The 12,525-nt window shown below is 41.5% G+C and overlaps 1 protein-coding gene across 2 annotated transcripts in view; it reads left to right on the forward strand.

Annotated features, from left to right (window-relative positions):
* Window positions 1-12,525, forward strand: part of QRICH1 (glutamine rich 1) — a 54,871-nt gene that overhangs the window by 10,139 nt on the left and 32,207 nt on the right. For both annotated transcript variants that reach the window (XM_030867033.2, XM_030867034.3), the window contains exon 2: window positions 1,729-2,058. In XM_030867033.2, coding sequence (XP_030722893.1) covers window positions 1,750-2,058 — 309 coding nt within the window. In that variant the 5' untranslated portion in view covers window positions 1,729-1,749. The remainder of the gene's footprint in view (window positions 1-1,728; window positions 2,059-12,525) is intronic.

Here is a 12,525-nt window from a genome sequence, read left to right on the forward strand (position 1 = left end):
CAGTGACAGGGCACTCAGCAGTTCATGGATAGATCGCATGGTTGTCTCCCAGCTGATTGAGAGCTACTATCCACCCTTGCAGATTAATTCTTTTTTTTTTAAGTTTTTATTTTATTTATCTTTTTTCGGCCGCGTTGCGTCTTCATTGCTGCGCGTGGGCTTTCTCTAGTTACAGGGGCTATTCTTTGTTGCGGTGCGCGGGCTTCTCATTGCGATGGCTTCTCTTGTTGCAGAGCATGGGCTCTAGGCACAGGGGCTTCAGTAGTTGCAGCACGTGGGCTCAGTAGTTGTAGCTCTCAGGCTCTAGAGCACAGGCTCAGTAGTTGTGGCGCATGGGCTTATTTGCTCCAAGGCATGTGGGATCTTCCCGGACCAGGGCTCGAACCCCTGTCCCCTGCATTAGCAGGAGGATCCTTAACCACTGCGCCACCAGGGAAGTCCCCAGATTAATTCTTAAGGTAAATACCCTGACGAAAAACTTGCAGAATTGATTTTTGAAGTGACCTAGTTATTTAAGGTACTATTCAATTTTCTCCCCCCACTTACCTTTAATAGAATTAGTTAATAATTATGTGGCACTGTATATATGTCAGGTACTTTTCTAAGTGCTTTACATATATTTAATTCTCAAGTCAACTTTTCGACGTAAATGCTATTTTAATTCCTATTTTATAGACAAAACTAAAGTTAACTGACTTGTCCAGGGTAACACAGCAAAGGAGAGTTCCAGCTGGGTTTTTTTTTTTAAATAAATTTATTTTATTTATTTTTATTTTTGGCTGCGTTGGGTCTTTGTTGCTGCGTGCCGGCTTTCTCTAGTTGCGGCAAGTGAGGGCTACTCTTTGTTGTGGTGCGCGGGCTTCTCACTGCGGTGGCTTCCCTTGTTGCAGAGCACATGCTCCAGGCGCGCGGGCCTCAGTAGTTGTGGCACGTGGGCTTCAGTAGTTGTGGCTCACGGGCTCTAGAGTGCAGGCTCAGCAGCTGTGGTGCACGGGTTTAGTTGCTCCGTGGCATGTGGGATCTTCCCAGACCAGGGCTCGAACCTGTGTCTCCTGCATTGGCAGGCAGATTCTTAACCTCTGTGCCACCAGGGAAGCCCTCGAGCTGGGTTTTAAACCCAGGAAGCCTGGCTCCAAAATCCATGCTTTTAACCAGTAAGCTATGCAGCAAAAGAATGTGAGCAGTATATATAGCAAATGGGATTTTTGGTGTTTCTGGTTGGAAATGAACACATCCCTTGTCTCCAGGATCTTGCCACAGCTAGGTGGCATACGTGTCCCTTCACTGTAAAACATAGTTGGCAGTGGAAATAGAACATGTTGGTAGGAATCCTGGCTCCTACCTTCCTTGGTAGTCCTCTCTGATGGTCACAGAGCAGTGTTGCATGTGACTTTTATTGTCCAGTGCTTGGCTCTGCAGAGAAGATGGGATTGGCCTAGTGCTGGGTGGAGAGTGTATTTGCAGCTCGTTTCATCCATTACTGTGACACATGCTTTTGTTTTTTGTTTTCAGTGTGATAGTTTGATTTAAGAAATGTTTGTGGAAACAATTTTCAGATGCCATTAACTGAAAAAAAATAAGGTTATTTAATAAAATCTTACTTTGGATTCCAGATGTATACAACTGCCCTGAATATTCCACACTGATGCAAGAGTGATTGCTCTGTGCATTTCAGTATGTTAAAACAGTGGCATAGTTTTGACTTCTGTCCATTTATTTTATTTCTAGGAACCCTAAGGACTCTGCAATATGAATAATTCTCTGGAGAACACCATCTCCTTTGAAGAGTACATCCGAGTGAAGGCGCGGTCTGTCCCGCAACACAGGATGAAGGAATTTCTGGACTCGCTAGCCTCTAAGGGGCCAGAAGCCCTTCAGGAGTTCCAGCAGACGGCCACCACTACCATGGTGTACCAACAGGGTGGGAACTGCATTTACACAGACAGCACCGAAGTGGCCGGGTCTTTGCTTGAACTTGCCTGTCCAGTCACCACCAGTGTTCAGCCACAAACCCAGCAAGAACAGCAGATCCAGGTTCAACAGCCACAGCAGGTTCAGGTAAAAGGGAGATAAGTGTTGGTGCATCCTATTGAATAGACTTTATTTGCCATCAGGGTTTTGGTTAGTAGAGCATCACGTCTATATACAGATGTCAGAGATTATTTTCACCAAGGGGAGTGTTCTGTTTTTTTTGAAACATTTTATCTTACACAAGGGCTTTCATAGTTAACATAGACTAAAAATATTTGCAACTACTGTAAACTTAAGAGGCTACAGATACTTGCCATTTGCTTTGGAGAACTGAACAGTATAGAAATTAAGAGGTCTTTTGGGACTGGATTTGGATGTGTCACACTGTGTGTAACTGAAGCTCCCCTTCTGTCTGTGTCACCCTGAGCAGATCAAGAACATAGGAGGGCTAATCTTACCTCATTACTAAAAGCATGATATTTGGAACTTTTTTTTTAAATGGAAAGGCTCTTATTCATGTAGTTGTATGGTTCCATGATTCAACGTCACCTGTAAATTTCTAGGCCTTCATTTGATATTTATAAGCCTCAAGAAATAATGCTAATTGATAATATGCTTACTGAAAGAGGAGAAACTTAATACATTTGCCGAGAAGGTAAGTTTTCCTCTTTAGGGGTCCTTATGTGAAACTAAAACTATCCTACAGTCACAAATGCTGCTTTCTTGCTACTGTCTAGTGTGGTTGCATTTCACTTTGCCCTCCATGACTTCCACCAAGAGACTGGAAAGGGAGTAGAACATGATGGAGAGGCAAGAGTGTGAAGAGGTACGTTTGGTGAGGTAGAAGGTTTTGCCCCTTAGCAGTGTAGGTGAGTATATTGGAAGGACCTGGGCTTTGGAGTTGCATTCCTGGGTTTAAATTTTTTTTTTTTTTTTGCGGTACGCGGGTCTCTCACTGTTGTGGCCTCTCCCGTTGAGGAGCACAGGCTCTGGACACGCAGGCTCAGCGGCCATGGCTCACGGGCCTAGCAGCTCCATGGCATGTGGGATCTTCCCGGACCGGGGCACGAACCTGTGTCCCCAGCATCGGCAGGCGGACTCTCAACCACTGCGCCACCAGGGAAGCCCCCTGGATTTAAATTTGATCTGACGTTTTATTTCTTGATATTTTCTTAATCTTTTTAGTGCTAGTTTTTTCATCTGTCAGTAGGGATAATACTATTTAGTGAGACTGAGATAACAAGAAAGCATCTGGCATATGGAGGGATGCAGTTGTTTATTACAGTCTCTATAAGGAAGGAGGGGTACAGGAAAGGCACAAAGATAAGGCCTGACTTCAGTTGAAGAAATTTTTCTTTTTTTTACTGCTTGGATCTTCTTTTTCGTAAGATTAAACTAGTTTGAGATTTGAGTTTAAAGTGTTTTTTTGAGACTTTACGTTCAAGATAGCTAATTGAGATCACCTATTAGTATCATCATTTTTCCCAAACCCCTTGTAAATGGAAGAAAAAATAAAATAATAAATCCATGAGATAGGTTCAATATGGTGGACTCATAAGAACACATATTTTCCCATCCTCAGTGACTGAAAAGATACTTAAAAAATTTTTTTTTCTAGCAGTGCTGGGGAAAAAAAAATGCCATCAAAAAACCACTAAATCTTAACCTTTAAAAGTTGTGAATCATGGGGCTTCCCTGGTGGGGAAGCCCGCAACGGGAGAGGCCACAACGGGAGAGCTCCACAACGGGAGAGGCCACAACAGTGAGAGGCCCGTGTACCGCAAAAAAAAAAAAAAAAAAAAAAAATTGTGAATCACTATATTTTACACCTGTAACTTATAAAATTGTACAGCAGCTAAACTTCACTAAAAATAATAAATAGGGAATGATTTTTTTTTTTAAACCCAGTAAATCTGAGGAATTGCTGCAAGAGAGAAAGCAAACAGAATCAGGTGATAGAGGAATTCCTCTAAGAGAGAAACTTTTAGGAAAGGTGGAGCAGTTCTCAGGGTCCCCTAATCCGAGAAGTAAAGAATACAAAGAGTAGAAGGCTCCTCTGGGGACCCATGTGTTGGGAGTTGACCAAGGACTTTAAAACATATACACACTCATGTGTCTGCATATATTATGAGTAGATACCAGGTATAGGATGAAAATGGCTCTGCTGATCAGTGAGGAAAGGATGTATTCCATTAGTGCAGTAAGGCAGTCTACTCCTCTTTTGGAAATAGATACCTCTTATAATACAGATAAGGTCCAGATGGGTTAAAGGTCAGATAACAAGAAAACAATGAACTATGAAAAGGCAGTATAGAAAATTTTTGTAATTTTACGTTGTGGAAAGCCTTCCTAAGGAAAGAAGTAAACTCTGAGATAGCTTTTCCCAATCTTTTTTTACCCTGAAAGAATCTTTGAACTATTTTCAGGTCTCAGGGGACCCCTGCATAAAAATTACTATATTTACAGCCCATGGAATGTTAGCTTGATCAGCAAGTGGTATAATAATTCAATAATAATTATCAGTGCTCTTTTGGTAAGAATCATATTTTTTTTCTATGGGTCTACATTTTAGCCAACCTGTTAGGCTACTTTTTTTGTTGTTTTTTTTTGCTTTTTTGCTTTTGCGGTACACGGGCCTCTCACTGTTGTGGCCTCTCCCATTGCGGAGCACAGGCTCCGGACGCGCAGGCTCAGCGGCCATGGCTCATGGGCCCAGCCGCTCCGCGGCACGTGGGATCTTCCCAGACCGGGGCACAAACCCGCGTCCCCTGCGTCGGCAGGTGGACTCTCAACCACTGCGCCACCAGGGAATAGGCTACTTTTTATGTGTGGTTCCCTTTCCCACACAGGTTATCAATTTTAATTCAAGTTATTTGTGTAGATAGAGGAAACCTCATTTTTTTCCTTTAAAAAAAAATTTCCTAGTTGAGGGGTTTTTTTGTTTTTGCTTTATTCAAGTAGTTCTAAAAAATCTTACCACAAATTTCTACCGTACAAGTCGCCGAGATATGGTTTGTGGTATATGATATGTGCAAGAGTAGTTTTTATCCCCTTTATTTAAAATTAAAAATGACCTTTTAGGGAATTCCCTGGCGGTCCAGTGGTTAGGACTCCACACTTTCACTGCCAAGGGCCCAGGTTTGATCCCTAGTCAGGAAATTAAGCTCCCACAAGCCGCGTAGCGTGGCTGGAAAAAAAAAAAAAAAAGACCTTTTAGCCAAGCATTCGTGGACCAAAGGTTAGTTAAGCCTAGCTTACCTTTCCTGAGACTAATTTTTCTTTCCGTTTCATAAATTTAAAAAAATTTTAAGACAAATATATTTTCATAATAACTGGCTTAAGCCAAATGGAATTTAATTTTTCTAAAAGTTGGCTTTGTAGATTTAATTTAAATAAAGATTTTAAGTTGTTATTAATATTACACGAAAGTTGACAATGTTAATAAATCTAAAGCTATCAAAATCATAAGCCAGGAAATTCCCTGGCAGTCCAGTGATTCGGACTTGGCGCTTCCAGTGCAGGGGACCCAGGTTCAGTCCCTGGTGGGGATCCTGCAAGTTGCGCAGCGTGGCCAAAAACAAAAACCTAAGTGTCTTAAATACAATAAAAACTTGTTTTTAAAAAAAATCATAAGCCAGACAATATCAATAAATATATGGCTAAAGATACAACTTTATATAAGACTTCGGAAAAACGTTTTCTGAGTGACAGAAAATATGGGCCTAGCAGTTACAATTATTTTATACACATGTTTCTTGATCTGTTTTATAGGTCTGTATATTCTTTCTTTAAAGGTATAATTTTTTAAAAAATTTTATTTATTTATTTTTGGCTGCATTGGGTCTTCCTTGCTGTGCGCGGGCTTTCTCTAGTTGCGGTGAGTGGGGCCTACTGTTCATTGCAGTGCGCGGGCTTCTCATTGCAGTGGCTTGTCTTGTGGAGCACAGGCTGTAGGGCATACAGGCTTCAGTAGTTATGGTGCGCGGGCTCTAGAGCACAGGCTCAATAGTTGTGGCGCACGGGCATGTGGGATCTTCCCGGACCAGGGCTCGAACCCCTGTCCCCTGCGTTGGCAGACGGATTCTTAACCACTGTGCCACCAGGGAAGTCCTAAAGGTATAATTTTTGAAACTAAAAATAGCACGTGAGGTATAGGGAGGTTAACTCATCTTCTGATAGCTAGTGTTTGCACCCAAGCTGTCTTAACTCAAGCCTGTGCTCCTAACTAGTGTTTCTAATACACAAGGAACTTAAAAAATAGGAAAAAAAAAATGATCTAGTGGAAAAATGAACAAAGGATATAAATAGATCGTTCATGGGGGAGGAAATACAGACTGTGCTAGTAAGTATGTCAAAAGATGCTTCATGCTTCTGGTGATTATGGAAGTGTAAGTTTTTAAAATGAAATATGTTTTATTTATTAGGTAGGAAGACAGTTATAAAGATTTCACCCAGGGTAGCAAGCGTATAAGAGGATAAATTAGTGTGATTTTCTTGAGATTGAATTTGGCAACACTTGTTGCGTACCTTTGGCCTTGCATTTGTGTTCACAGATAAATGTGTATATAAGGATATATAAGGATATTCACTGCCACGTTGCTTATAGTAGTAACACTGGAAACAAGTCAATCTTTCAGTAAGGGAAATGGCAAATAATGATACAACTGTAGTATGTTGTCCTGTGCAGCCAGAAGAATGAGGTAGATCTGTGTATATTGACAGAGCAGGATGTTTAACAGATTATAGAGTGTCAAAACCAGTTTAGTATCACTGGCTTTTAACATATGTAGAATGTAGTGGTCCTTAAATAGTAGTAATAAAGCCCAAAACAGTAATTGGGCGGTGTAGTGGGGTACTAAGGAGAAGTGCTTGAATTTTTTTTTTTATTAAACATGAACTACTTTTGTAATTAAAAAAAAATGTTGCTTGGGAATATTTTGCTTTGAACTTGTACAGGACAATGATTCTTAACCTTTTTTCCCCTGTCCCAGACATCTCCATATGTTTGTGTTTATGTATGAAGCCCTTTGCTAGATGTTTAGGTACAGCATTGAACAAGACAGAAAGCTCCCTGACCTTGTGGAACATACATTATAGCTGGGAGGGGTTAGATGATATATAAGATTTTTAAAAATCTTGTTATATAGTGATAAATGCAAAGGAGAAAAACAAAGCAGATGGGGGTGGCCAGGGTAAGCCTTAATATGCTGGTGACTTTTGAGTTAAGACCAAAGAGAGCTGGTGAATGAGCCATATGGTTATCTGAGGAAAGAGCGTTCCAAATCAGAAAGCCCTAAGGTGGGAGCCTGCTTATTTGAAAAACGGCAGAATGGCTGTGTAACTAGAGTGCACTGAGTGAAAGGATGAGACTAGAGAGGTGACGTGTACACTGAAATATGGAGCTGAACAGACCTGCCTTCTCAATTCAAATGTTAAAAGGCTCTTTGGCTCATAGTATTGCTTTTCAACCTAACCCTTTTGATAAGTGTAAAATTATGCCTATATTAATGTTATTTGAAATTTCAAAACAATTTATTACCTTGAAGGCAGAGAGTTTTCTAAGTTGCTTTTTTAAAAAATTGCGGTAAAATTAGATTGCTTTTTTAAAACCATCTGTCGCCATCCCAGAGAGTTTGTTCTGTCCCCAAGAATTTCTCATCTTTCCAGCCTAGAAGCAGCCACATAGCTTGTTAGATTTGACAAAGTAATAATATCCTTAGAACAATGTTAGTGAATTGATGGGAGACAAAGGTCTGTGTCAGAAGTTAATTAGAGTAGCTGTCTGAATAAAACTCACTGTGTCCGTTTACTCTCTGCTACTACCACACTCACACTTTTGGCCCCCAAATGTGTGTTTTTTCCCCCCACAATGACCAATTCTTCACACCAGCTGGCTGGCCTATAATTCAATTCAGTTCTAACGCTATCTGCTTGGAGTTAGAGTCAGATCCCCGCAAGTTAAGGGATCAGTTTCACAAGACTGCCCCCCACTTCCGACACTAGTTGGAAGTCCCAGGTTATCTCACCTGTACTTCTGACTAACTGGCTATAAATTGTGGTTCTCACTACCCCTCCTTGGGTTTGATGATTTGCCAGAAAAGCTCACAGAACTCAGGGAAACACATTTACCAGTTTATTATATAATTAAGGAAATGATAAAGGATACGGTTGAACAACCAAATAAAGAGATACATGGGGCGAGGTTCTGAAGGGTCGTGAACACAGTAGCCTCTGTCCTCATGGAGTTGGGGTGTACCACCCTCCCAGCACGTGAATGTGTTCACCAACCCAGGAACTCCCTAAACCCCAAACTTTCGGGATTTTTATGGAGGCTACATCATATAGGTATGATTGATTAGTAACTCAATTTCTAGCCCTTCTTCCCTCTCCAGAGAATGGAGGGTGGGGCTGAAAGTACCAAGTTTCTTATCATGGCTTGGTCTTTGAGGTGACCAGCCCTCATCCAGGAGCCCAGCAAAGTTGCCTCATTAGAAAATAATATGGTCCTAGCATTTATATTAGCACTTAGGAAATTACAAAGGTCTTAAGAGCTCAGATCAAGAATCAGAGAAAAGACCAAAAATTATATTACAGTATCACAGTAACATATGTTTATTTAAGATAGGGAGGCACTTTCTTAAGGCAAAAGGAAGAGCTGTCATGTAAATACCTTCACAGTTTGTACAATACCAGGAAGGCCTAAGTTTCCTGTTGTTGATAGGTCTGCCTGAGCTAGGTGAAGGTGGTTCATTTGGAACTTCACTTTCAAGAGCCCTCTTGAGTTGGGTACTTCCTAAAGCATCCACATGGAGTTAAATGTGTATGCCAGAGAGAAGACCCTCTGATGGTGAATTCTAGGAGTCCGGTTTCACTTAGCACCCATAGAATTTCTTGTTTTTTCTCTGTACTTCTATAAGGCAGGAACTGAGGCTTCTTACAAGGCTGGTTCGTCAGCCTGGTCCTGCTAAGTGAAGGATGCTTTGGGGAAGGAGATTTCTCAGCACTTGATTCTTTTGTTGCTAGAGGTAAAGGTCTCAAGCCTTCAGTGGATCAAAGTACATTTCTTCCTCATTTGTCATCCCAACTTATGTCCCTCTTCCTCTTTTTGCTGTTGCACATTCCCTCTGTGCTGGGGCAGTCAGTCCCTAACCTCTCACCTCAGTGTAGAATTGCTGAGAGTGAGGAAGGAGGTAATCAAGAGCCAGATTGCCCTTAGACAAACATGAGTTTGATCTGCCTCTGATTCTTTAGATATATCGTTATAGACAAGTGACTTAACCACTTTGAGTCCGTTTCCTTATCTACGTCATGGAAATAAAAGAATTTATGTTGTAGTTACTTTGAGGATTCCATAAAATGCTAAGTCCTAAGTAAACAGCACGTAGTAAGCCCTCAATAAATAAATAATAGCCACTGTTGTTTTCTTCTTCCTCTCCTTCTCCTCATTAGTGCCATTCATACCTAGGGCCCCATTTGTTTTTCAAACATTTGAAAAGTAAGTATCCAGACAAATATTTAGAACAAGTATTCCTACTGTGTTGGCAGTTTGCCATTTTTGCTTTTTTTTTAAAAAAAAACATAATGTTACAGATGCAGTTCAGATCTCTAATACCCCTCTGTATATCTTTCTCTCCCAAGGTAAATACTATTTTAAAGTTTTCAACTTGTTTTGATATCTTTTGTATCCATCTGAGTTTTGAGTTTTAGAGAATGTGTCTTGGAGGCTGCACAGCCAGGAACAGGACTCAGGTCACATTGCTAGCCTGCCTTGGCAAAGACCTTCAGCCACACCCCTGGGCACAGGTCCTTGTCCTACCATAGTCTCTCAATGGGATTTATGCCATCCTGTTCCATTTCTGCCGCAATCTTCCACTCTCACCAGAAAATGGAGGTTGTGGTTCCTGCTGCCTCATGTTGCTCCATTTTGAGTCCAGATTTCGTGCAGTGTGTCTAATTTGGGAAGCCTTGGTCACATGCCTGCACTCTAGCTGCAGGAGAGGTTGGGACAGTGATTCCAGCTTCTGCCTTGGGGAGGCAGAAGTCATAATGTGGTGTATTCTGCAAACAAGGGTTTGCAGCCAAAAACAGGACTGAAATCAGCTGTTCTCTCACTGGCACTTTGTGGGCTGATTGGGGTCCTGATCATCACTTCAGATTGGTAGACTGTTCATTGCCGCCTTTTCTGGCCCTTCATGTCCAGTCTTTTTTTTTTTTTCTTCTTATAATTTTATTGAAGTATAGTTAATTTACAGTGTGTTAATTTCTGCTATACAGCAGAGTGACTCAGTTATACATATATATATTCTTTTTCATATTCTTTTTCCTTTGGCTGCGTTGGGTCTTCGTTGCCATGTGCTGGCTTTCTCTAGTTACGGTGAGCAGGGGCTACTCTTCGTTGCACAGGCTTCTCATTCTGGTGGCTTCTCTTGTTGCAGAGCATGGGCTCTAGTCGCGTGGGCTCAGTAGTTGTGGCTTGTGGGCTCTAGAACGCAGGCTCAGTAGTTGTGGCGCACAGGCTTAGTTGCCCTGCAGCATGTGGGATCTTCCCGGACCAGGGATTGAACCCGTGTCCCCTGCATTGGCAGGCAGATTTTTTTTTTTTTTTTTTTTTTTTGCGGTACACGGGCCTCTCACTGTTGCGGCCTCTCCCATCGCGGAGCACAGGCTCCAGACGCATAGGCTCAGCAGCCATGGCTCACGGGCCCAGCCGCTCCGCGGCATGTGGGATCTTCCCAGACCAGGGCACGAACCCGTGTTCCCTGCATCGGCAGGTGGACTCTCAACCACTGCGCCACCAGGGAAGCCCGGCAGGCGGATTCTTAACCACTGCACCACCAGGGAAGTTCCCGTGTTTTTTTCCATTATGGTTTGTCACAGAATATTGAATATAGTTCCCTGTGCTGTACAGTAGGACCTTGTTGTTTACCTGTCCTATATATAATAGTTTATATCTGCTAATCCCAAACTCCCAATACTTCCCTCTCCCACCCCCTCCTCCCCCTTGGCAGCCACAGTCTGTTCTCTATGTCTGTGAGTCTGTTTCTGTTTTGTAGATAAGTTCATTTGTGTCATACTTTAGATTCCACATATAAGTGCTATATATTGTATTTGTCTTCCTCTTTCTTGATTTACTTCCCTTAGTATGATAATCTCTAGGTCCATCCATGTTGCTGCAAATGGTATTATTTCATTCTTTTTAATGGCTGAGTAGTATTCCGTTGTGTGTGTGTGTGTGTGTGTGTGTGTGTGTGTGTGTGTGTACACCACATCTTTTTTATCCATTTATCTGTCAGTGGACATGTCCAGTCTTCTACCCACATTTAAATCTCTTCCCTCACCATATCTACATTCATTTGTACAATAAGAGTTTGGTAAATGTTTGATAGTTGGATAAAGATTTTACCACTTTCAGAAGAGCATTTTTTTTTTTTTTTTTTTTTGCGGTACGCGGGCCTCTCACTGCTGTGGCCCCTCCCGCTGCGGAGCACAGGCTCCGGACGCGCAGGCCCAGCGGCCGTGGCTCATGGTCGCAGCCGCTCCGCGGCATGTGGGATCCTCCTGGACTGGGGCACTAACCCGTGTCCCCTGCATCAGCAGGCGGACTCTCAACCACTGTGCCACCAGGGAAGTCCCAGAAGAGCATTTTTTGAACAGTGAAATTGTACCAAGGTTTTGCTGACTAGTTGTTAAAAGGCACAGATATGTTTGGATCCCAAGTGCTTAGTGGGGTCTTCTGGCACATTGAGCACTGTTCTCAGTAGTTCCTCCTCAGTGAGACTCAGAATATGAAATAGAATGTAAGCTACATATGTTATTCTAAATTTTCTAGTAGCCTCTTTTATAAAAGGGGGAAAAAATGAGGTGAAATTGACTTGTTAAAATCACATTTTATTTAAACTAACATTATTTCAACATGTACTCAGTCTTATATTATTGATGAACGATTTTACCATTTTTTTTGGCACAAATCTTTGAAATCTGATTGTGCTTTGAAGTTGTAAGCACATTGTAATTTGGACTAACCACATTTTAAGTGATTGCTAAGTACATGTAACTAATGGATATTGGACCAAAATTGTTTATGAGGTGGAATTCAGAAATTGACCCAGCACACTCACCCAGTTTATTCTTGTTTAAATAAAATACTGGTTTTATACTCAAAGTAGCCAAAAACAAAATAAAGCAAAAAAAAATCCAAAAATGGGATTAGATATGTATTTTTTTTAGTGTCAGTGATTGTTTGGAAGAAAAGATTCCTAAGAGGGGTAATATATATATTACTTCATGGTTTCTCATTGTTCCTTAGTTGGAGTACTTAGTCCTTCTGTTGTGTTGAGCTCTGTATTGCTTAGGTTCTGAATGACAGAGGAAAAGGAAATAGATTATTCATCTGCAAACAGGTTAGGAACCTAGACAAGTGAGGTCCAATAAAACTTATACACTAATGGTTATCAGACTATAGGGTACATTAGAATCACCTTGAAGGTTTCTTAAAACAAAAATGGCTCCCCCCTCCCAATTCTAATTCAGTTGGTCTGGGGTCACTCTTGAGAA

This window comes from Globicephala melas, chromosome 11 (assembly GCF_963455315.2).
Source record: "Globicephala melas chromosome 11, mGloMel1.2, whole genome shotgun sequence".
Taxonomy (NCBI): Eukaryota; Metazoa; Chordata; class Mammalia; order Artiodactyla; family Delphinidae; genus Globicephala; species Globicephala melas.